The 24,174-nt window shown below is 44.8% G+C and overlaps 1 protein-coding gene across 1 annotated transcript; it reads right to left on the bottom strand.

The window, feature by feature from the left end:
• Positions 1–1,185: 1,185 nt before the first annotated feature.
• NPM1 (nucleophosmin 1) lies at positions 1,186–13,725 on the bottom strand. Its single transcript, XM_084295383.1, has 11 exons — positions 13,567–13,725; positions 12,976–13,055; positions 10,206–10,325; positions 9,294–9,387; positions 8,329–8,432; positions 7,874–7,935; positions 7,431–7,485; positions 6,106–6,195; positions 5,086–5,187; positions 2,512–2,586; positions 1,186–1,542 (listed from the first exon to the last, which is right to left on the bottom strand). The coding sequence occupies exons 1-11, from the start codon at positions 13,628–13,630 to the stop codon at positions 1,504–1,506; spliced, it is 885 nt and encodes a 294-aa protein (XP_084151509.1). The 5' UTR covers positions 13,631–13,725; the 3' UTR covers positions 1,186–1,503.
• Between the last annotated feature and the right edge of the window lie 10,449 nt (positions 13,726–24,174).

Here is a 24,174-nt window from a genome sequence, read left to right as displayed (position 1 = left end):
TGAAGTTGCATTAATTCTCACACATAGCAAGGAAGGATTAAATCAAGCTTAACAGTTACAACTGTTTAAGTGTTTATTAAGTATCATTTAGATCTTTATACCATTACTGCAGTTACTACACAGATAAAGCATTCGAGCACCTGAAGCAATACAGCATTTAGACAAGAGCTTTGAGGACACGTTCACAATGCCAGGCATATCATCCACGCTTTCCTTCCTCCTTTCACATAGAAGTACCTTTATACCTTGGCATTTCTACTTTGTATGACAATAGGAACACACCCAACAAGTAATTTTAAATCAATCTCATAGTATCCTTAGGATCAAAACCAAGAATAGCTAGTAAGGCTCCATTGTGCTATCTCAGCCACTTTAAAGGACGTTTCCTGCTTAGAAAGTTTCATCATGTTTACTCTGAGAATTATTTTTCCCCAAAGGCCAATGTTAGAAGTTGTACAGAAATTGCCCCACTTAAACTGAAGGATTGAACTTGGACAGCCATTATCTGGAGCACCTCAGAAAATGATCCGAGTAACTGCCTACCTGCCCATCTGAGCTTCTGGGATTTGCAGTCCTCAAAGACTGGAGATTAGCCCTCCACCATTCCCAGGAATTTATCCACTGGTCACTGATCTCCCTCGGTGTGAGTTCTCTAGGCACACCCTTCAGCACTGAAGCTTACTCTCCTCCACAAAACCCTTACCCCAGTCATTAAGTGAGACAACCTCAGAGACTGTAGCCCCTCAGAGGAACAGCACTGCCAGCAATTCCCAAATCAAAAGCATTACATTTTACAAGTGGAATCACAAGCCCTACAAATTTAGTTGTTAGAGAAAAACCATAAACCAAAGAGCAATGAAGCAGGTCAGAAATTGAGATGCAGGAAGGGCTGTTTTATGCAATTATATCATTAGTGGTCACTTCCAGACAAGAATAAAGTCCCGCTTACCACCTAGTCTTCTCACCAAGCTGAACGCTCAGTAGCTGTAAAACTCATACAAATTGGGATAGTTGTTTTTGAAGCTGACAACACTGATGACAAAGTTGACTGATGAGTACTTGCTAAAGAGAAGCAGCTAAAACACTTTAGAATTTTATTCTGTAGTTCCTACAAGAACTTTAAAGCCCTGTTATCTTCTGCAGTGAATATGCAGACTACCCCAACCCATAAAAAAGAAATGATAGTACTTTATTAAAATACTAAATTTTATTTTTTTTCCACGTACATTTAGTCTTCCCACCATTTCCATTTGTCTGACCACCACCACCACCATGCCTTATCAAAACATTCCATACATACTTAAAATGAAGCTGAGGGTGGAGTCCCATCTTTAAAAACTAAACAGGCATTTTGGACAACACATTCTTGGCAAGGTAATCTGGATGACATTTATCAGACACTGTAGGGAAAGCTCTTTCAGCATTTGTAAAAAGGACAGCCAAATAATGGTTACAGAAGTAAGACTGCAGATTTTAATGAACTGTTTAAACTGTTTTCTTTTCTTACAGAGTCTGTCTCCACTGCCAGAGAGCTTGAATGACCTGGAAGTGTACACAAAAAAGTTAGTAATTGAAATCTATTTTTATTATTTTCAGTTTACTATCTCCACTTACTCTCTATAAAATATTAACATTAAATTACAACAAAACTGTACTTCTTTCAGAGAAAATTAAGTTGAAAACAACACACTAGCTCCTTCTGCTAAAAGGCTGTTATTCACTCAGTTGCAATAGTAAGAATTCAGTGAAGGTAAGAGGATGGGTGTGGACCAGCTAGGCAAATATTGGCTGAACTCTGCCTACCCTGGCTAATGTCAGACCAACTCCAGTAGCTGAGGCTAACTGCTTTTAAACATTCTTTCAAGAACCTATCAATTTGTCTATCAGACAAGTTTACTCTGAACCACTGAAGGAAGCAGGAAAGCATAAGGAATTCTGTCACTGGAAGAAAGTCTTAACTTACAGGAATTTTGATAGGGAAATCTAAGACACATTTTAACCTAGTACATGTTGAGTAATAACTAATTCAGAAACTTGCTTCCTGATACCACCTTTTGGCTTGCCCTCTTACAAGAGTTCAGTTGACTTTGGGAGAAAACGCAGCAAGAAAGCCATAATATCAATTGCAAAACAGTTCCCCCTCCCAGACACCCTCCCCAACAAAAGGCTGAACAGCAGACTGGCCTAGGTGGCCAACTTCAGCAGCAAGGAAAACCACAGCTCATTTCCTTAGCCAATATGGTGCCAAAAGGAAAATTCTGTGGGTTTAGTAAGCAAGAGATAATTTACCAACCATATAAAAGCTGGAAAAATGTAATAAAATATTAGCTTTCTCATCCTAGCCAACTAAACCCTTAAAACCGTTCCCATTTATTTAATTTGAAGTATTGTTCGTGGTTTGTAACCCTTTGAAACAGTCCAAAGCTTGTAAAGATTAAGAAGTGGAAAAGAATCCCTAAGTCAGGTTATAAAAGTTTTTGGATTTTATCAAGTTTCAATAAATTTAGTTACCTTCTGGTCCTCCGTCCTGAAACAATTCTTAACATAGTTGGCGAATTTGGGTTCCAGCTTAGGAAGGGAAGAACCCTATTTTGAAAAAAATAAACTTTAGCGTATGCAGGCCGTTTCATCATTCCAACAAACAACTCCAACAAAGCTTAAATCCCTTGCAATACAAGTGGAATTTTACCAAACTCAACTTGCAACATCCAAAACCCACCAAACCATTTTTTAAAAGTTTGCTTTTCTACAGCACCCAGTTATTTCTGACAGCAGCATGCCTACACACTGAAATGCCCATACAAGCATCGTTGCTCCGAAACACAACAGCAAGCAGTCTGTAGGCAACATTCCTGTGCTTTTCAGATCAACTAATTCTACATTTAAAGATTCCTACTGCAGGGTGCAACTTGTGACACGTATCTGCTTTAGCTCTTCTCCCAAGCAAAAATTTAAGTCATCTCCCACCTACATTCCCTCTACCAAACCCCTTACATCTCATTCTGATACAGCAGTTCTAAGAACTTAATGAACTGTTTGAGACATTTTCTTTTCACCTCTGAAACTGTTTGTATGTACTCAAACATACAAAACAGACTGAGTAACTCACGATCTAGGTTCATCCTCACACCTCCCATCTCCAGGGAAGATACAGCACAGTATAATTATCCTCTCATATGCCCCATGAGCAATTCTTCAGGTACATCAGTTCAAGTATCTAGCTAACTATGACAGTACACCTACCAGGTTGGCAATTTTATGTTCAAGGGATACAATGCTACACTGAGATTATGTGAAAGATACTACAACCAAAAAGCTTGTATTTCGACTAAGCCTTACCTACCAAGTACTGACACTTTCCTATTAGCTTGCTGACATCTACTTACTGGAGCAGACCCCCTGAATTAAAATAATAAAAGCTGTTTCTGAAGCTGTTAACTTGCTGGCTGTTACGGCAAAAAGCCACACAAACCGTTTGACTTACTAAGGCAAACTAACAGCATCTTAGAAAGCCTTAAAGCTGCCTGCTATTGCTTCTACAGTATTTCTGCCTACGCAGCACTTCCCAGTAAAAACTTTTCAGCAATGAGAAGTGTAACCTACAGCTCCCTGCCAGCTAACTGGTGTGCATCCTTCCTTCCAAAGGGACATCTCTGCCTACTATGAATAGCTAAGCCCCTTCTGCCTACACTGCAGAAACACTGATCATTGCTCCTCCGTGAGTCATGCATGGAAACCACCCTAACGCCCATCTGATCCAAGAGGTTAGCTTGACCTAGCAGAATGATACCATCCATCACCATCAGGCTCACAATTTAGAGATAGGCATTTCTATCCCAATTAAGTGTCATATATCACTCCTTGCTTAAGTGTCATACATCAGTGTCATCATAAATCGCTCTGCACCTACTATATACACCTAAACCTTTTTTGCTCTATTTCAGGAGTTTGTGGGACCAAACCGCCTTAAAGCTTTAAGAATCTAAACCCAAGATAAACCTAATGCTTCCGCAATCATCAGAGGGCTGAAGCACCTCTCCCTCTAAAGACGGGCTGAGATCTGTTTGGCCAGGAGAAGAGAAGGCTCCAAGGAGACCTTACAGCAGCCTTTCAGTGCCTAAAGGGGGCTACAGGAAAGCTGGGGAGCAACTCTTTGTCAAGGAGTGTAGTGACAGGACAAGATGTAATGGCTTTAACCAGGAGCGTAGATTTAGATGAGCTATTAGGAATAAACTCTTTACACTCAGAGCATGATGAGGCACAAGGTTGCCCAGAAAAGCTGTGGATGCCCCAGGCCAGGTTGGATGAAGATGTCCCTGCCCATGGCAGGGAGGTTGGAACTGGCTGATCTTTAGGGTACCTTACAACCAAAACCATTCTGGGATTCTAATTCTTTAGATGACTTGAATGCCTGCATAAGGAAAAAACAGTTCTCAGACCAAACTAAAACCAGAACTCTTTGTAGCACTGACATCAGCAGAGGCTTTAGCTTTGTCCAAAAATAAATTTCCAACCAAGACTTTGGATCAGTTACATGCTTTCTGCAATTCTGAGTCAATGAAGAAAAAACACAACAGTAGCATAGTGTACATGTCAGATCCCCACTACCCCCTATGCTGCAGTAAAGCTTTGTTTGTACTGTACTGCACACCTAGACAGCACACATCCAAATTTGGCTAACAAGGAAAGAATTGCTATTACCCTCTACACTTTTACCCAGCCAACCTACAGACAGAGCACCTACTAAAATGCAGTTCTTTTAATCACAAGCACCTACCTCCCCCTTCTGGAAGTTACGAAGCCTTACAGGCAGCACAGTTTAGTCATGTCATCCCCCCATCACCACAAATTAGGACAGTTCACTGACTTCACATATTGGTAGAATAACAATAGAATTTGTTATTTGTTCCTTTCCTTGTAACAATGCTCATCTTTGTCCTAAGTGAGTTTTCATTTCTGAGCTTCAACATCAATTTACTCTGCTAACAAGACTGCAAGCAGTGACATGTAAACATATCTTATCAACGTTCTTCTGCTGCACAAGTATTATAAAGCTGATGAAACCTGAAGTTTTAGAAAACTCACCTTGTCTATGGAGGCCTGCATTTTTGCTTTAATCTCCTCTAACGACAGAGGGACTTTTGGTGTTTTTGGAGTTAGAGATTTATCCTTCTTGGAATCTGGAGTCTGAAAGGTATTGTTAGAAAATTGCTTATTAAGCTGTTCAGTACACAAAATCATTTTTTTCTGAAAAAAATCGTAATTTATATTTAATAGAATAACTAGCTATCACAGGCATTTCAGATTATTTTCAACAAGTCACAGAAAAAGTTGTGTTTCCAAAACATTCTTCAAAGAAAATGTAAAGAATGCTAAGTTAGGAATTTAACTATAGTTATCTTATGCTTCTGGGCACGCGTCAACACAGCTGTTTCTCCCAACACAAATGAAACTGAAAACAGGCCAAACATTCAGTGATTTCACGTTTGCTCCACAACTGCAGCCAGATTCAATTCATACTTCAAAAAAAGGTACACAGCCACAGTGCTTTCCAGGTGCTATGTTGCTGTCCATCCCACACTAATTTCTGTATTGACCTTCCCTGTTTGAGTGCACGCAGGAAGGAAAAGCTGAATAAGGAAGCCTGAGAATTACAGAACTGAAGAAAACTTTCAGCTCTCACATGGATCAGTTTCCGAACCCAAGATATTATTAAGCCATAAAAGCAACACTGCTGGGACAAGGTAGGCAGCAAACTAGAACCAAAAGTGAGACTCCCTAATAGGGAGGGTCTCCTGTTGTACTGCAGCTGAGTGTTGGACCAACACTCTTGTAGAAGCAAGTAGCCCAAAAAATATACACTAGCCAATTAAACAACTGGTTTGCTAACTTTCACAAGGGACAGCAGAGCTGATTACAAGTATCAGCTGTTGTAGTTGTATAGGCAGTTTTACTGAAGAGTTTCACAAGGCAACACAATGCAACGAAGCAACAGCATGGTTCCTATTCATTCAAAAACCTAGGATTAGTACATTTTGTTTCTGGTAGGCAAGGAAACTAGCTTCCACAGCAGAACAAACATTTGACTCATTTGCCTTCACTCACTTTTGTTTTGGATGCTGGTGTGGACGGCTTAGAGTCTTTTCCATTTTGCTTTGCTTTCTGCATATTTTTTCCTGAAGGCTCACGGACAGGCTGAAAAGAAAGCATTTAAGCTTGTCATGAAAAACTGCTGTTATGCTCACTAACATACTACTAGAGACTATGACAAATACATACTATTTAACTGCAAGCAAAAAGGCACTCTCGTTTTCCATGCAGTATGATCAGTGCCTCTTATCTGAGCATAAATAGCTTATGCAACAGAAACTCAAGTGACAAACTGCTGGTCCAACACAATACAGAACATAGTCAAGACAGTTTGGTTATGATGCCATACAACTATGTGGGACTTTATTTTCCATACATTTATATAATTATCTAAGGGTATATGTAACACCATAGGGTTTTTCTGGCAGAGATGGTGCAAGGGTTAAGTCTTTTTTTTTTTTTTTTTTTTTTTTTAATGAATTCTAGATGTCACTGCAAGCCTAAGATCCGACCAGCACCACTTGTTATTTGTAACACAATCATTAGCTCTTCTATGTATGTTATACAGAAATCTTGTCCAGGATGTGCAAAGGCAGTGCCATACACAGATTTAAGAATGGATTCTTGTATTCCTATATAATCAAGGGACCATTTCCTTCAGTCACACTGGACTTGATTATATAGCCAGAAACTTGCAGTCAAACAGTCTTCACCAAACATTAAGCTACCTTGCACTATTACCTAAAGAAATTCATCAGGAGAAAGAAGCATTTAGTGAAATAAAACATTAAACGTTTGTTTCTAAGAACGTCAATATGCAAATATAAGTCTTTAAAAAAAAAATATGCCATCTTTCATCTCTATAACTGTCAAATTGTCTTCCTTTGTTTTTACCACCAGATGGCACTCAAGGGCTGATGTAATTTCACATTCAAGCACTTGGCTGCCTAAAGCAAGTCTTTTCCTATAGGCTTACACAGTTCAGAACTTTTTTTAATTGAAAAAAAGTCACTAAGACCTTTCTCACAACATGCAGGACTAATTGAAATGGCGAAGCTCAATCCACATGTATCACCAGCGTTTTATACATAAAACCAAAATAGCCTGACTCCTGCATGTGGGTATACGTGGACAGTTAAGAAGTACCCAGACACCCCTCTGTAACAAAGTAAGAAATCAGATGCCTATTTGTCAAATTCATGAGAGTTAATTAACACCTATTAAAAAGGAGGTGTGAGTACTTGTCCCTCCTGTCCGGATGAACTGTCCATCTGGTAGTAGCACATAAAGAGGGGTCGCTATGTCTACATTCAATAGATACACACAAACATGCCACTTACTTTTTTCATTGGCGTTTTGATCTCTTCCTCATCATCATCCAGGTCATCCTCATCACTAGAATTAGAAACGGGTCACTCACCATAACTTGTTTTTAACACGTGACAAGGTGTTAGGCCAAATAGTCTTAGCACTGTTCAAGTATTTAAAGGCACTCCCTTTGCTTTAGTACTCAATGTGTGAATCTTAGGGCTTTGCAGTAGTACTAAAGAAATTCTAAATTTACTCGAAGTTACTGAGTTACGGTAAACGAGTTTCCTAACCCAGTATTACATATTTGAATATGTAATTGATTCAGGTTACATTGTGGAGATAAATTTGAGCTCATTTTTGGTAGCTAAGACCAAGAAGTAGCTTCCTCACTTAACATCTAGTTATGTCACTCAACTCATTCTTGAAGTTATCCTTGTGTTTCAAAATATATGATCAAAACTAAAATACATACTCATCCTCATCATCATCTTCATCGTCGTCATCTTCATCATCTTCTGATAGTTTTGCCTTTTTCTTAAAAAATAAATAAATAAATAAATAAATAAATAAATAAAATTAAGGGTTTACACTACAGTATTTCAACAGAATCTCAAACTCTTGCAGCACACTAATGTTTATTCAAAAATCTGCACATATTGAGTTACTTCAGTGTCCAAAGTTTCTACATAAATAGCCTTCATATTAGCCTATCCAGCAAAGCTTTGAAAACAATCTGTAGCTAACACATCCTTTAACTTAAAACATCTCAAGATCTAAGTACAAAATAACCGCCCGCTGCCGCCCCCCACCCCTCCGAAATGTCAGAACATTTATTAAGTAAATCACTGCATAAAACCTAACCACTCCTTGGCAGAATAAATACCAAACCAAAAGAAAATTCTGCGGACCAACAAATTAGAAGAATACCTGTGGTGTTTTAGCTCCTCCTCCACTCGCTGGTCTCTTTGTTGAGGCATTCACAATTTTTGTATCTTCCTCCTCATCCTCTGATTCTGGTTCTTCCTCTAATGCTGATAAAATGATGGCAACATGTAAAATACCCACCTCATTTAACAATAGCAAAAAGAAGATTACTAGTAAAACAAATTATCACCCGCAACTAAGTAAGGCCTTCTTGGGATGCTGGAACCAATTGAGCAAGCATCCTATCAGCACTAACCACTACGTCCAGAAGCTTTTCCAGCTGACTGGGGGCAGGTACTACTACACCAAAATCGAAGAATGGAAAAAAAAAAAAATACCCATATGCTACAACACTCATCTCACAAAAAGCCATAGAAGGTAAGAGCAAGTACTTCTTCATATCCAGAACACGTTTAAGAATTTCTAGAACGATGAGCTTCAAGACAGTTCTATGAAGAAAAAGTTTATCCTTTACTGAAAAAAAAATAAATAATAATAATTCACAGAGGCTCTCCTCTGAGTCTAAGGTAAGGAAAAAGCTCCCATATGGGGAACAGCAGCGTCCATTTTTAAGGGGAGCGATTAGAACCCAAATTGAGAGGCTGACAAACTCCCCTTATCCATACAAAAATGAGGCATGAAAAGTCTATATAAGCAGTTCTCTGAACTCCTTTGCCCTCAGTTACTTCAGGCTTCTGAAGACATTCAGTGCATTGCTCAAGATACCAGATACACCGCTAAAGTTCTGGTGGTGCTGTCAGTAAGGTCTCAGGTCTCTGCCCCAATGCAATTCAGGCTCAAGCATGGGAACTTTCCAACAGCAATGCCTTAATTAAGCACATGGCACTGCTACAACATAGCATGCTGATCAGCTGTAACACGCATGTTGACTTCAAGAACATGTAAGAAGCCTTTGCTTTGCAAATTAACGAACATTAGTTTTGAAGATTAGCAACCAGAATACATACCTACAAGATGTTGACCGCTGACATAAACAGGCCCGGAACCACATTTCAACCTCAAGGTGACTGGTGGCGTGATCTCAAAGCCGCCTAGTGAAACCTAGGTGAACAAAAAAAAGCATTAACTATGGAAGGTGAGGTGTGCGTAACAGTCAATCCATTCAAGCAAAACCAGCAGCACCAACATCTGGAGATTCCAATGGTAATACAGCAATTGCAAGTTTCAAACTGGCAGAATATTTCATAAGTGATTCCAGTCTAAGTGCCACAATAGGGTCGGATTTACAACAGTCATGGCATATCATAATTAAAATCACGCTTTTCAAAACCAGACCAATCCATGTTTCTGTACAACATTGCAGCAATGATAATTTCAAGATCAACCATCACACCTGCCCCCAGCATTGTGCAGTTCCACTTGCACAACATCAACAACCCCGATTCAAATTACATTCCAGATGGCAAGAACCAAAGGAAGGTGCTTTTAATTCCACAGAAGGTAGCAATCATCTTCACAATCTTATAAGAATTTCTGATCTGAAGGAAAAAGTAGATTTTCTCATCCCAGGCTCCAAGAAAGCAACACAGACTAGAGATGCACCCACTTGCAAGTACATACATTTGTATACACGGAGATGACATACACAATTAATGTAGCTTCTTTAAAAATGCGTAATTTGAACCGAAGTCTATCATCTCCAGGTGACTAGAACAAGTCTGCTAGGTGCAAAAAGATATATATCCATTTAGCTTGCATTCATGGCATGTGCGAAAGGTGACTCTTCTCTGAACCCACTCACTATGCCTCACTACATCACTTGCAGATCATTACAATCCAGACAACCTAGACCTTTACTAACTTGTCCTTCTCACCTGAGACCCAATTTGTAACAGAGGTTTCCTTGCTCATTTACTTACTGTAGGCTGCACAGACATTTTCAGAGACGCCAGTACTACTTTAATAGGGTTGCCTTCATAGTCCAATGCCTCTGCTTCTACAACGTGTAATTCGTCTTTGGCTCCAGCCCCTAAAGAAACCTGTGAAGCAAAGAACAGTACACATTCTGAGAACCTCAAATACTCAAAGACTTTTAGAGTACATTCACTGTTCTGTGACTCAAGACTCATGTCTGTGATTCTGAATGCTAATGACTGAGTTGCACTCCTCCCCCAGCCAATAACCTCTTTCCCAGTAACACTGGTGCTTACAGGGTGCGATTGCAGACAATTGCTTCAATGAAGACACAGTAAAGCTTTCTGGGGGGTCAGTGCTAAGTCCTACCAGCACTGGAGCTGGTCCATAAGAAGAAGCACAAATACGTGACTACAGAAACAGAATCAACTACTTTCATTCCCAAAGTATCACAGCCTCAAACCTTACCTTTTTCCTACCATGCTTCATCTGCCAAATCTTTCACCACATCACCTACTCTATGCAACTCCAGTATGCACTAAGTCTGAGGAGGAGTTAAGTTTTATATAGCTGCTGAGTTCAATGCTATTCTTTAGGCAGGAACCTTCTGTATTCATTCACCAAGGACAGAGCTGCTGTCCCAGCACATTTAAAGTTCCTCTATTCCTTACACCAACTACAACAATGGCATGTTCTGAAGACTCAGAATCATAGCTGAAGGGAGGCACAAATGACAGACACGGGACAGGCCTAAAATTCCTGTTTTAACCTCTGAGTCAGCATTACATCTAAGAGCTCTGAAAACCAATAATGCTCTCAAGTATTACCATTATTCCTGAGACAAGTTAACAAGGCTCTCTCTGTGCTCTTTTCCAATGGGAATGAAAAGAAAGTTTCCCACCCCCCCATGGAAGATGTGGGTGTAAACTCTTCAGGCTGACAGTGGCACGCTCAAGTTCCCATTCTTTAAGAGCTGTGTTTTAGTCAAGTTATCACGATCCAGGGAAGGCTTTTCAGGCTGAAGACTGAGAAATAGGATACAAAAGTTACTAATGCTGACATGTTTTGTTACTGTAAATTTGATCAGGGGAAATTGGTGCTCTGATGTCATCTCTCAAATGGGTTAGTACCACAATGAATCACTCTGCTGGTGGGTCTACCCACCATGACAAGTTTCATTACAGAACTTGCCCCCACCCCCAGCTACCATTGTCATTTGCACAGCTCAAGCAATACTCTGGCTCCTGTTTGCTTACTGAGTGGCTGGCAAGTAGCTTTTCTTGGGCTTTGCCTTCTGCACTGGAGAGATGCACAACTGCAGTACGTAGGCAATAAAGTGGTGACCACCCTGCTTTATCTCAGCTTTCATTAATAAGACATGTACATCTGTCCCCATACCACTTTCTGCCTCTACATGCATCATCAGTCCCGCTTCCCCTTTCACTTTTACTTTTTTCTCCTCACTTTTCTGCATCTCTTACCTACATGCCCTGCATGACATGTGTCAGCCCTTGTTCACCTAGTCTGTTATCATGTGCACAGATCACAGGCACAGAGCTCACTAGCTTCAAGTTTCATCTCCCAGTACCTCCTTTCTCTGCTTGCCACAGTATTTTTTGTTGACAGATGCTTCTTAGAAGCTTCCAAACTATATTCCAAGATATTTCCATTTTGTTCCTTCTTATTTCAACCCCCATAACTCCTGTGGTCAATCTTCTCTTTCAAAGACAGGTTTTTGAAGAAGACCTCTTTCCAGACAACCCTAAAAAACTAAGTACTGATAAACATTCAATCTGGTTCATCCTCAGTGAAGGATGTACTCAATCGGGACTCACTCAATCGAGAGATGCCATCAGTAACTTCCCAAATCAGAATCTGTGGATAAAGCCATACAATTAACTGTCACTCACACTGACACATTTAATCTGCATTAGGTGTGAGGATTACCAGATGAACTTGCCCTGCCTATACTAATTATTCTTCCCTCAAAATAAACTTTAAAAGGTTACCAATTAAGTACAAATTAGTCATTGTCAAGGCTGCAATTTTCATAACATGCAAGGACTGAAGACATGTAATTTAAAAGACTAACGTGTAAATGAAAGCATTGTAACCATTGTTTTAAGTTGTGCCTTGGACAAGACTAGCACCCAAGTCTCCCACAGGAAGCAATTCCCAATTCTAAAGCTCTTCTGTCATCAGGATATATCTTTGTTCTTAAATGATAAAGCACAGAAACAGTACAACTCAAACTCCTTGCCTATGAAGTTGTGGCATCTTCTGCTTATGCTAACCGTAACAAAACATGCTCAGCCTTGAGCAAAGGCCTTGACATGCTGTGTCTTGCTTACTGGGGCAATAAAAGACACATGTTATTCGCTGTTTGCGGGAAGGAAAAAAAAAAGGCACTGGAGTTTTATCTGGGAAATGTACAGAAAAGCTTTCCAAAATAAAGTTCCCATAGTCTTCTGAAGGATGTCCATTTATGATTAAAATAACCTCTTCTCCTCTTGTGCTCCTGCAGCATCTGAACTATTAACATTTGATTTGTTAGTGTGTATACTCCAGCCTTTAATACCTTTCAACAAACACTTACTAATTCACTCTAAATTAATTTTTAAGCTTTTTCAACCTTATATCACTTCTTATAAAGCATACAATATCAGTGGACGTTTTTGTTACACTTATCACAGAAGAGAATGAATTTACACATTAAACACACTTCTCACAAGATCACCCACCAGTACTTCAGCTTAAAACACGCATGGTACTTGCCGTTCTCAAAGACAGCTGATGCTCGTTTTCTTCATCATCTACTTTGAATTTGTACTCCTTATCTGCTTTAAGCTCGCAGCCTGCGAAGAAACCACCGAGCGATGAGCAGGGCGCGATACGAGCACGGTGTGCTACTCACAGGCAGGCACCCCCCCCCCTTTACCCCTAACCCCACCGCTCCAAGGCTCCCCATCTCCACGAACCCTCCCCCCCAGCCCCAGCACGTGCGGCGGGGCAGGCCGCGGCCTGGTGCCGAGCACCGACGGGACCCCGGAGCGCCCCACAGCAGCACCGCCCCCCCCCCGGGGCCGAGATGCGCAGAGCCGTGCCCCCCCCCCCCTCCCTCCACGTGCTCCCCACGCGCGGCCGGGCCGGGCGCGGAACAAAGCCGCCACGTGCCCGCCACGTGGGGCGCGCGCGGCGGCGGAGAGCGCGCGCGAGTGGCGGGAACAGCGCCACGCGCCCCCTCCCTCCCCTCACCGCCCCCCTCCCTCCTCCCCCTCCCCACCCACTGAGGCGCCCCCCAGGCCGCGGCCTGTGCCAGGCCCCGCGCGGCGCGGAGGAGGCCGGATGGCGGCGGGCAGCCGTTACCGAAGAGGAAGGTCTGGGGGCGCAGCGGGCCCATGCTCTCCATGTCCATGGCGCTGTCCTCCATCTTGCGGGCCTGCAGGCGGCGGCGGGGGGGGAGCGGAGCGGAGCGCGGCGCGGTACGTGCGGCGCGGCGGGCGGACGCGCACTAAAGGAAGCCGCGCGCCCGCCCCCCTCCCAGATATAGCCCGCCAGGTCTCGCGAGAGCCGCGTCGCGGCCACGCCCCCGCCGGGGGATGCCGCGCGTGCGCAGTGCCGACCCCCCGCCTAACGGGGCTGGTGGGGGGGGGGGGGGCGAGAGCGTGGCCGTGGGGGCGGCCTCAAGATGGAGGCGGTGCTGAGGGGGCGCTGGGGCTGATGCGGCCGGGGGAGGCCTCGGTGCTTCAAACTGGATGGTTTAAAGCTAATAAAGATAAATACGCCTTACCTGAGCACCCTCTCCTCAAACTCTGAACGTGCAGCCTCAGAGCACGAGCCCCTCTGTTAACGTGAAGTGTGTAACTCGCATCCATACCATCTGCGTTCACCTTCACAGAGTAGGAAATTCAATTCTGTTGCCAAAATGTGACAAGTGACACGGTGGCGAAATGAATCTAATCCCCCAAAATGCACCATTCACCTTGCTCCCTCGCAGAGCTCACCCCGCCTTTCAGAAAGAGTAAATGCAGTTCTACAATCGCTTATTTTCCAGAGTGAGGGCTCGTATTTTGGTCCAAAACTCAATTAGTTCCCCAAAGGTGAGGTTCCGTGAGCCCTGGGTTTACCAGGATACATCCCCCTACAATCCTGTTAACATTAAAGCAGATTGTCTGCCGAGGTTTTGTCAGGTGGATTGCCACAGGCTGACTCAAATACAATAATAGTAAAATTGACTTGTGTGTGAAAACAAGGTAGAGGAATAAATAGGGCGGCTTGCTGTGTGAGTAAGGGTGGGGGACCTGCACCCTTGTACAGACATAACACCTTGATGGATGTCAAGTCACAAAAGCGGAGTTTTGCACTTCTTCATTTTAAGCCTGGTCACAGCTCCTGTGGAAGCTCTGCAAGCGCCATGCGCTGCACACCAGCTCTGTTACTGCAATGGGCACACACTGAGGGTTGGGGACCACCATCATCCCTCTGGAAAATACATTCATGTCAGGAAAAAAAGTAACTGCATCGAGGCAAAGACATTAAGCCAGGTGCTGGGCTTGTGCTGGGAACAGTGAGGGGCATGGAGATTTGTGCTGTTACAGTGGGCACGGGGCGCTGCATTTTGCTTCAGCCCAAATTCTGTCCTGCCCTTCACACATTCTTTCTGAGGAGCAGTATTTTCCCACCTGCTGTGCCTTTGTTTCCTAACACTGCTCATTCATACCCTAGTCATATTTTCTATGCAGAACAGTTTTTGCCTCTGGATGTGACAAACCATGAATGCCCATAAGGAAACTGGAGGTCACAAGAGAACATAAGTGATCCTGAGTATGTAATAACTCATTCCATGAACCTGGAAATGCAGAACTATCTAAAATACCACAAATCTGGTACAAATAAGAAATAACTAGTAGGTCTGCATGTAAGAAGATCTGCATCTGTTTTCTATTATAATGCTAAATCTAAGAGCTTCATATAAGACATTAACTTCAAGAGAAAAAGAATAAAGATGGGTGTTTCAAAGCATATGCTTTGCTCCAAGTAAATGTAAGACAAGAGTAGTGTCTAACCTTATTATTTCATTAATTGTCCACTGGCAGATGGATGCCAAACAAAAACTGCGAGGAGTGTGCAGTTTCTTTAAACCGGTAACAAAGCCTGATTTCTCTGGAAGGACCAGAAGTTGTCAGGAGATGGAGGAAGTTTTCAAGGACAGTACAGGCTTTTCTATGTCTTTCCTAAGCTCCTGCCCTGGTGCTAGACCACAGTAGTCTTCTTTGTGATTTTTGCAGACAGAACTGCCACACCAAAGATGCCGTGGTGCCACTCCTTTTCCTCTGAGTAACAATTTTTTGAGTAAAGCTTCGATTATCAGCAACCTGAGACTAAAGCCAGGAAGTGAACTCAGAACAGAGAGAACTTCTAGCCCTCACAGCTGTGCAGAAAAACTTCAATCTTAGGAGATTCAAGTATCAGAGAGGAAACAAGCAGCCTGCGACCAGCTGAGCTGAGGAAGGCTGGCTTCCTTCGAGTGGGTGTCCATAGCTTGTGTCTGACAAGGTGGCAGCTCCCCCACAAACTGCTTTCATCATCAAAGTACTGAAAATCATTCTGTGTGGTTCCTCTGGTGTCTAAGGATGAGCTCACATTTTTTGGGTGGGCAGGAACCAGGGGAGGCAGGGAAAAAAAAGTCTCCTGTCCTCCCCAGCCAGTCTTATGCACGTGTAACAGTACTTTGAGCCCTCTGCTAAGCATGTCTGAAATTCATCTGCAGTCACTTCTTGGTGTAAGGGCAGAGTGATCACACAAGCAACATGAACATCCTTTCCAATTTACTGCACTCGAAATCTCTCTAGGACACCAGAGAGGGAACAGTGTTTCATTTTCTAACTTCTGGCTTGGCTCATTTCTCATGATCTTTAAGAAGCAATTCCTTTGAAGGGTGACCTTTAAAATGTAGGTAAAGAGTGGGAGCTTGGCAGTGCAGGACAGGGAAGACAGGCACAGGGATCTGTGAAGCAGCAGAGGAAGGAAAACCCATTGAGTATGGTGGCCAGCGTCAACTGGCAGAGCAAAGGCATTGTTAATTGATCAGGCATTTCAGCCAAAGGGAGCTGTACAGATACAGATAAGACATTTATTTGATCTGGCTCGAAAATAGGAACTAGTATCAAAATCTAAAATGAAGTTTTGGCACGACCCTAACAACAAGCAGCCTGGAGTGGGAAGGAGAAATTCTACATGGTCGCAGTGAAAGAGGCTGCAGCTGTTTGCACGAACACCTACCTGGTGTAAAGCCAACGGGAGTACCTGGCTGCTTGTCAAAACCACCCCACAACTTGCTCCGTGCAGCGCTCAGCAGCTCACAACGCAGGCTGTGCTTGCAGAAGTCCACCCAGTCCTGCCGAAGGGAAGCGGTGCAGCCACAGCATGTTCCTCTTCGTACAGAGTCGCTTTTAATTCAATTACAGTCTTCCATTACCGAGGAAATAAATGTGGGAGGAAACAAAGGACAGACACAGAGAAGCAAAACACGGGTAGCAAGTAGGAGATATATGCTTACTGCATCTCGTTTGGCTCCACAGGGCTTTAGAAGGGCTGTCATATATCATGACATTTATTATTTCTGCCATGTACTAGGATGAGAAGTCCATTACAATATCGATCATTTTACTCTGCTCAACTCTACGCCATCTAATACTCACATAGCTGAAAAAGCTTGCAAGTGATTTAGAAATAGCTGCACAGGGAGAACTGAGGAAGAAATCAGAGTCAACATGGTTTCCCTTAATGGAATTCTCTTTTTAGTAAGCTTTTACAAAACTTAGGAAATTGCATTTTAAACATTGTTAAAGCCATAGCACTGTTGCATTCAAGCAATCAGAAGCTACAGACACGATAAAGGTTTTCTATGCAATCTTAATTTACACACTGCCACGATGATACAACGTTCAGCTCCCTTGCTGTCACATAACCCCCCACAGAGCTCCTCCTCCTTTCACCGGTCAATAATTCCTAGCCCAGAGAACTCCAGAAGAAATTCTTAAAAGGCGTCAAAACACTTACCCTTCCTTGACATCAAAAGGTTTGACTTTCAAACCTGAAAATCCCTGTGGTTCCAGTGAACCTGGAGTAACTGCAGTAATCAGGCCAGGTGGCACAGGGGAAGCACAAGCAGTACCTGGCAGCAGGACATGCTCCAGCACTGCAGCAGCAGTGAGGACACAGCTGTCCTGTAGCTGCAGATCATCTCGGTGCCTCTCAGCCTTACCTGGCTGTCTTCCCTCTTACCTGCAGTCTTCCTTTTACCTCTGAGCCTGCCAAGGGTGGCACCAGAAGTTTTCTCTATCCTCCTTCGTTAATGTACTGTCTGCCCCAGGCCCAGCTTCTCCAGTATCTCATTATTTATGCAGAGCAGCCTGAGGGTTTGCATCAGAAGATCCTTCAGCTCTGGAGAATGCTCCAGTCTGGGACTGAAGCCAATAGTGGCTGGTGACCAGGTCAGTGTGCTAATGACAGGGTGTGCTGGTGCTGCTCCATCTCGTCTGTGTTCTTACACGTAGCTTTCAAGGGATCCTTTTTGCGTAGGGCCCTATTCCAGAGATTCACTCCTATAAAGGAGGAATGACAGACAAGCCATGATGTCCACAGGAAGGCTCTCGGGTGGCACAAACTCGCACAGATAGATTACACTGGGTGCAAGCATCACGACAGTAGAACATGAGCTAGGCTGAGCTTTCTCTTTATTTATTTCTTTATCAAGTACTCTAAAAGCTGTAACAACAGATGCAGGGTCTAAATACTTGGTATGAATGAACAAGCCTTGAGTATGGGATAATTAGCTCTAATTTAAAAATAACACATCCAGCACCTAAATTAAGGTCCCTTTAAATAAAAAGACTTAAAAACTGTACAGTTTTTGTGCGTGTGTGTGTGTGTGTGTGTGTACAGCTTAGGCTCAGATATGGCTCTACTCATGCCCAAGTGGATGGCATGGGCTTAGGTTTTAGCTAGTTGTTTGTAATACTAAAGAGTAAAAGTTGGATTCTTGGGGTGTCTTGGGCCATACCAGCAGTATAGAGACCTTCGTACGTTCTGGGATCAGGGCTCTGAGTGACACAGGAGCTGGATAGTGGAGTACCTGGGTTAGTGGGGCCACATTTGGGGAAGGATGCTAAAAATCTGCTTTTTCCATTGAGTTATATGGCCTGATGCAGGGATGAGCAGCAAGAGCTGTCTTTGCTCGCCTGCCTTCATGCTGGGTATGAGTAAAAGCCACACCTTGAAAGGGAACAACAGGTAAAAGCTGTGTACGGGATACACTTCAAAGGGACATGGTGTCCTGAACTTTCTCACCAATATCCAGGCCCGTCCTTACCAAATGAGAGCCTCTGGTCCTTAAACAGGGTATCATCAGAATATAAACTGAATTCTAATGACCTTGTACATCGAGCACATCTGCCTGCTTTGCAGCAGCATTTCAGACCCAGGCTGCTACCAGCACGCCCAGCTGCTGTTTCCTCCCCAGGAACCATGACCCCGGGGCATGCCTTACACACAGCTTCTCCTCCTGCACTGTCTCTGGGAATTTTTGCCTGGAAAACATTGCCCCTAAAACTTTACGCACTTTGACACTTTCTGTGCCCTGCTAGTCCCAAGGGTGAGACTGCCTCCCAGCAGGACATCATTCACTGCCCTGGACCACTGCTATACCTGCTGCCAGCTCACAACAACCTCTGCTTGTTAAACCAACGAACCTGATCCCGAAATGATGTTCTGCATCAGTGCATGAGTTTTCCTGGCTGTCTACAAGCAGCTGTGGCTCAGTCACAACTGAAGGCATGGAGACAGGAAATAATACGTGGTGCTCCACATAAAGTAGCCTGTTCTGGTGGTCACTTTTCACATGTATTTCTTCTGCGGTCCAGGCTATAAAATATCCCCCGCCATGCGCTGTTCCTGCAGGCTCTGTGAGGGCAGAGCTAAGGCTGTGAGGTGGGACCACCGCAGACACTCGTCCAATTTCTGAACTTCCCACGTTTGATGTAGTTCATTTCTATGGCTTCAGTGTCAGAACATGAAGGGCAAGTCCATGTGGTGTTTGGCAAGCAGGTGAGATGCTGTCAGTCAGACATAATTTTGGGCAGGTGCTCTGGGTGCCATCTTCAGGAGATGCCTTCCTCCGAGCTGTCTGTTCTCATTTCAAGATCAACAGCACCATCTAGTGACCCCAGGCCAGCTCCTGATACCTGTCTGCCTCCTCTCACATCTCATCTGTTCCTCCAGGTCTCCCCGAAGGGGGTTGTCTGTCTCTTCCTATCCGCAGCATTACAGCTCGAGGTTACTTAGCTGAAGGTCTTGCATGGTGCAGGCTGAGAGCACTCAGCCACAGCCCCCTGAGCAGGAATGAGATGATCCAAATTAACCTGCAGACCAACAGACATCTCTGTGTCATGTACCAGACCCCGTCTGGCTCAGTGCAAGCCTTTTCTGCCTTCCTGGGCACAAGTCACAGCTTTTGCATTCAAAATAAATCTCTTCAGGGAAATAAATAATCCATCCTCTGTCATCTGTTGGTTCTCTGCTGTGCTTGACCTTGCCACATGTTTACACCATGTAAAGCAAGGACCTCAAACAGAGCAGTCAAAGGTCATGTTTTGTCCCCAAGTTCCCAGTGCATGTGTAGCTGATAACACAGATGTCAAAAGAACCAAAGGCATGGGCAGATTTATTTCTACTCTTGGCTTAGAGCAACAGGCAGCTCCCTATATCCAGCATGCAACGAGCCCTTCTGCTCCTCTCCCCACCAGTCCCACTGCTGCTCACCCCCAAAAAAAAGGAACACAAGGAAAACTTCCAGGATCTGCACACAAACCCGGAGAGGCACCTGTTTCCTTACCATCCCAGCCCCTGCACCACTGCAAGGTGCAGGAAATAACATTAAGTCACTGTGTGAGTGCAGGGCACAGCCACATCTTGACTTCTACATGGAGCAGGTGTCCTGTCAAGAGAAAAAAAATAAATAAATAAAAAATAAAGGACTATTCAATGACAAGAAGCATGGAGACTGAGAAACAACTGTCTGCTGTCTCACCTAATAGAAGAGACAGAAGGGCATAAAACAAAACATGTAGGTGGCAGATTAAAGGTAAATAAATAAGGAGGCAGATCTTCACCCAACATGTAGCGGGGCAGAGGAAGTCACTGCCACAGGATGCTGAAGACATGGGAATTTTACAAACATTTGGAGAATGGGTGGGAACTGTATGTGTACTCATGGGACAAGAAAACTCATTGGAGGGAGAGTAGACAACAGACCCGATCCAAAATAACTGCTTGGGAAGATATTCTGGGGAAAATACAACCCCTTTGACTCACGTTTGCCTTCAGCCCAATATACACCACCGTGCTGGTTAAAAGACTCAGGTCCAGACTCGAGTTCAGTGTTGAGGCTGACCACGCGCTGCTCAGCGGGGTTCCAGGGCAAGCAGCAGAGGCTTAGGAGATTTAGGCTGGCCGTGGCCCTCCAGGTGCAGCCATCTGATGCTCCCACACGTGGAAGTCTGTTGGCGTGGCCCTCCCGTCTGGTTCTCTGCATTTCCCAGACCAGTTGGATACTCCAGTCAAGAACGGTGCAGGCTCGCATGATCCAGGCTTTTAAAAGGCTGACGAGGGGGTTACCAGTGGTGGCAGTCCCATGGGATGTTAGTTCCCTAAAGAACTGAGAACTTCCTTTCCAAGAAAGAGGACTTCCACCTTGCTCAGGAAATAAATAAATAAAAGAGATGATTATTTTTCAATATTTCTACCAATCTCTTCCGTAATTTGAAAGCCTGAGCACAGGTAACAGCCCCAAAGCAAGAGCCCCCCTCTGTCTGGTACAGCACTTTTCAGGCCTGGCTCTCTGCTTGCAAATTCCTAGCGAGCTGCTGCTGACCTCTTTGCCATCTCTGCTTTGTTTTATTAACCACAAATGTGACCTGTTCGGACACAACCAGCTGTACTGCACACATCTGAGCAGTGTCCTGCGGCTGCCAGGTAGGGCCCATCCATTTCATTCACTTTTGTCGTGGCACCTTTTAGCATTTAATTACCAAGCAGCACTCCTCGGTCACTTTACTGCTCATCTGCCATTCCCGTCACCTCAGCAAGAGCCCAGAATCTCTCCAGCTTCTTCACCAGCAGGGTTTTGAGGTGGGAAGGTCTGTCCCAGGTACATCGTTAATGGCTAGCTGTTGACAGCTCAATTAGCCCTTGGCACTCCTGACGTTAGCATCACCCGCGTGCTGCCCGCTTGCAGGCCGGTTTGTCACTCGTACATTCCTGCCCAGCAAACACGCCTGGCATGGGGCAGGGACACCTCCCGTGTGCTCGGGCACTGCTCAGAGCAAGCAGCACGTGGCAGCGCTGGAGCTGAGCAAAAGACCAGGTGGATGAGCTCCACGGGGGCCACAAGGTCCATGGTGGCATCCCTCTGTCCCGGTCATCGTGGCGCCCACCAGCAGGCTGCCTCAGCTCCAATCTGAAGGGAAGCAACCACAATCCACACCGTACATTAGCTGTAGGGGAGCACACGGTCAGCTGAGGGGTGATGTGCCTCAGGTGTCACCTGCCACCAGCACCTGAGGTCCCTGCAGAGCCGCAGGATCCCTGCTGCTGCTCCCCATAGCACTGAGGGTGCCTAGCCTCTGCTTCACAGAAGCTCCACTGTTCTTCTTTCATAAGACGTAGCATCGTGGTAGGTTTATGTTTCCAAAACTAACAGATCTTAAAATAAAAAATTTTTAAAAAGTCAGTGCATGCAATGACAAAGGGGATCACGTTCTCAGCTGATACAAGTGTCCTCAGGGTCACAACCTCACCCTCCAGGTATGTCAAATCCACAGAGTCGATGCAGATAGAGCAAGGACTATCTTGTCTCACTTTTTTCTCATTACTACACAGGAAAGCACGGATGAATTTTGCCACCACATTTGCACGGCGAGGCCCACGGCACCACGCCAAGGTACCACCACCAAGACCACTGCCCCACTAAGGACCCGTGCTCCAATTACTGATCTCATCAGAGACAACACACACCCATTTTTGTCGCAGTTTTGGGCCCTGGGATGGGCAGGACCTCAGCTAACTGATGGGAAGCCTTGGGGTACTCAAGATAAGTCCCTGTCAGTGCAGTCGCCAGGTCAGGACTTGCACTTGGATTTGGTGCCCCCTCGGTGGACCAGGGGTGGGTACCCGCAAACTGACACAGGAGTGGATCTGTCTGCACTGGAGCTGCCTGTGCACCAGAGGGCACTGTGAAATTACATATGCCGAAGGAAAATTTATCGTGCCGGGGCTGGGAAAAGACCTCGGCTGGCAGGAGGAGGGAGTGGGGTCTGAGGCTGTAAACAAGGGGTTTGAACTTTCACACCACCACGTAAGGATCAGTGTGAAATATTAAAACTTGTAAATAAGAGATTATACTGAGAAACAGATTATTTTGCTAATGATTTTTTTTTTTTTTTTTTTTTTAAAGTCTTAAAAGCAGCATCAGTCCTTGCAGTGTTTAAGTTTGGGCTTGATATACCTTTCCTTTATGAGGGTGTAACTTAAGGTGCAGCTTTGCTGGGGTCAAAACCATTTAATCGGCATGAGATCTGACTCCAGGGTATCCTGAACTGCTAAGGAGTCTTCCTACCCGTCCCTGCAAACCCTGAACTTCACAGTGCCATCGATTTCCTGGAAAGATGTGGGAATACAGGCACGCGAAGCTCACCGGGGATTCCTTCGGGTGGAAGCCCCGTGGCCTCCAAGCAGCCCTGAACAACCAAATCCCAAAAGTGCAGGGGCTGCAACACCCAGACCCCGGCTGGCAACGTCACCACTAGACGGCACGAGCAGCTATGCAGAGGAGCAGATCAGCCCTGGAAAGCCCGAAACGCTCCCCGGGGACACATCACATCGCCACATCACATCACATCTTGGCTCTGCGGACAGATTTCTCCTCTCTCACTGCGAGCGCAGCATCCTTCACCAGCGCTGGCCTGCTTGCTGCTGGTCTCCTGCTGGCACCCCAACAGCCCAACAAGCCAGCACCCCGACCCCAAGGGAGGAGGGCTGCAGGAGCACACAGAACAGCCTGCTGCAGCTGGTCGAGTCCACGGGGAGCCCGAGGAGGGGACCCGGGAGGTGCAGGCACCTCGGCAAGTCAGTCCGAGGATCCCAGCTCAATAACTGAGAGCCAGATAATAGCATTTGAACACTATCTTCTCCAATTCAATTGTATTGATTTATTGCCTGTCCAATGAAGCTGTGGAGTGTACAAAATGGTTAATCTTATATTTTTTTTTCCTGCTGTCTTCTCAGAGGAGTGAAGCTGTAAACACTAATCCATGCAAGTGACGGGGGGGATATCTGACTTTCAAGGCAGATGCTACAGCCTGCCCGTGCAAAGCTCATCCCATCTCAGTGCGGGGCAGGGGAAGGACACAAGCCCTTCTCTCCCACTGACAAGCTGCTCCATGAGTGCCTGGGGCTTGCTTACAAACCCCACAGGCATCGCCATAGTGCCTCAAGCTCCAGGAGCATTCAGGGCAGGAGATGGGATGAGGCCAGACCCTGCCACACTCAAGGTTTGCAAGGCATTTTGCAGGATGCTATGGGGTGCAGCAGCAGCAGAAACATCCCGTGCTGCCCTGCCAACCCCAAAGCCAGCTGCAGGGATGCTGGGCTCCACCATACCATCAGTACATGGGGCCAGCACAACTTGCACAACTCACCAGGTCGTTTCAAAGCCCTGCAAGCAACATTTCAGCCTCGCCATCAGAGCACCACGCAGGAGACGTTGGCTGCTTGAAGCACACTGCTTCAAGGTGGGCTGCCATGATGCCCATGGGTGCAAGAGGGTGCTGGGTCCTGAGCTGGCCAGCTGGGAGAGAAGGAAACCGATTTACTTAAAAGAAACAAAAGCAACAAAAAAAAGTATTTTCTTTCAAA

The sequence above is a fragment of the Netta rufina genome (genome assembly GCF_964035555.1).
Source record: "Netta rufina genome assembly, chromosome: 14".
Classification (NCBI taxonomy): domain Eukaryota; kingdom Metazoa; phylum Chordata; class Aves; order Anseriformes; family Anatidae; genus Netta; species Netta rufina.
This window is presented reverse-complemented; position numbering and strand designations above follow the sequence as displayed.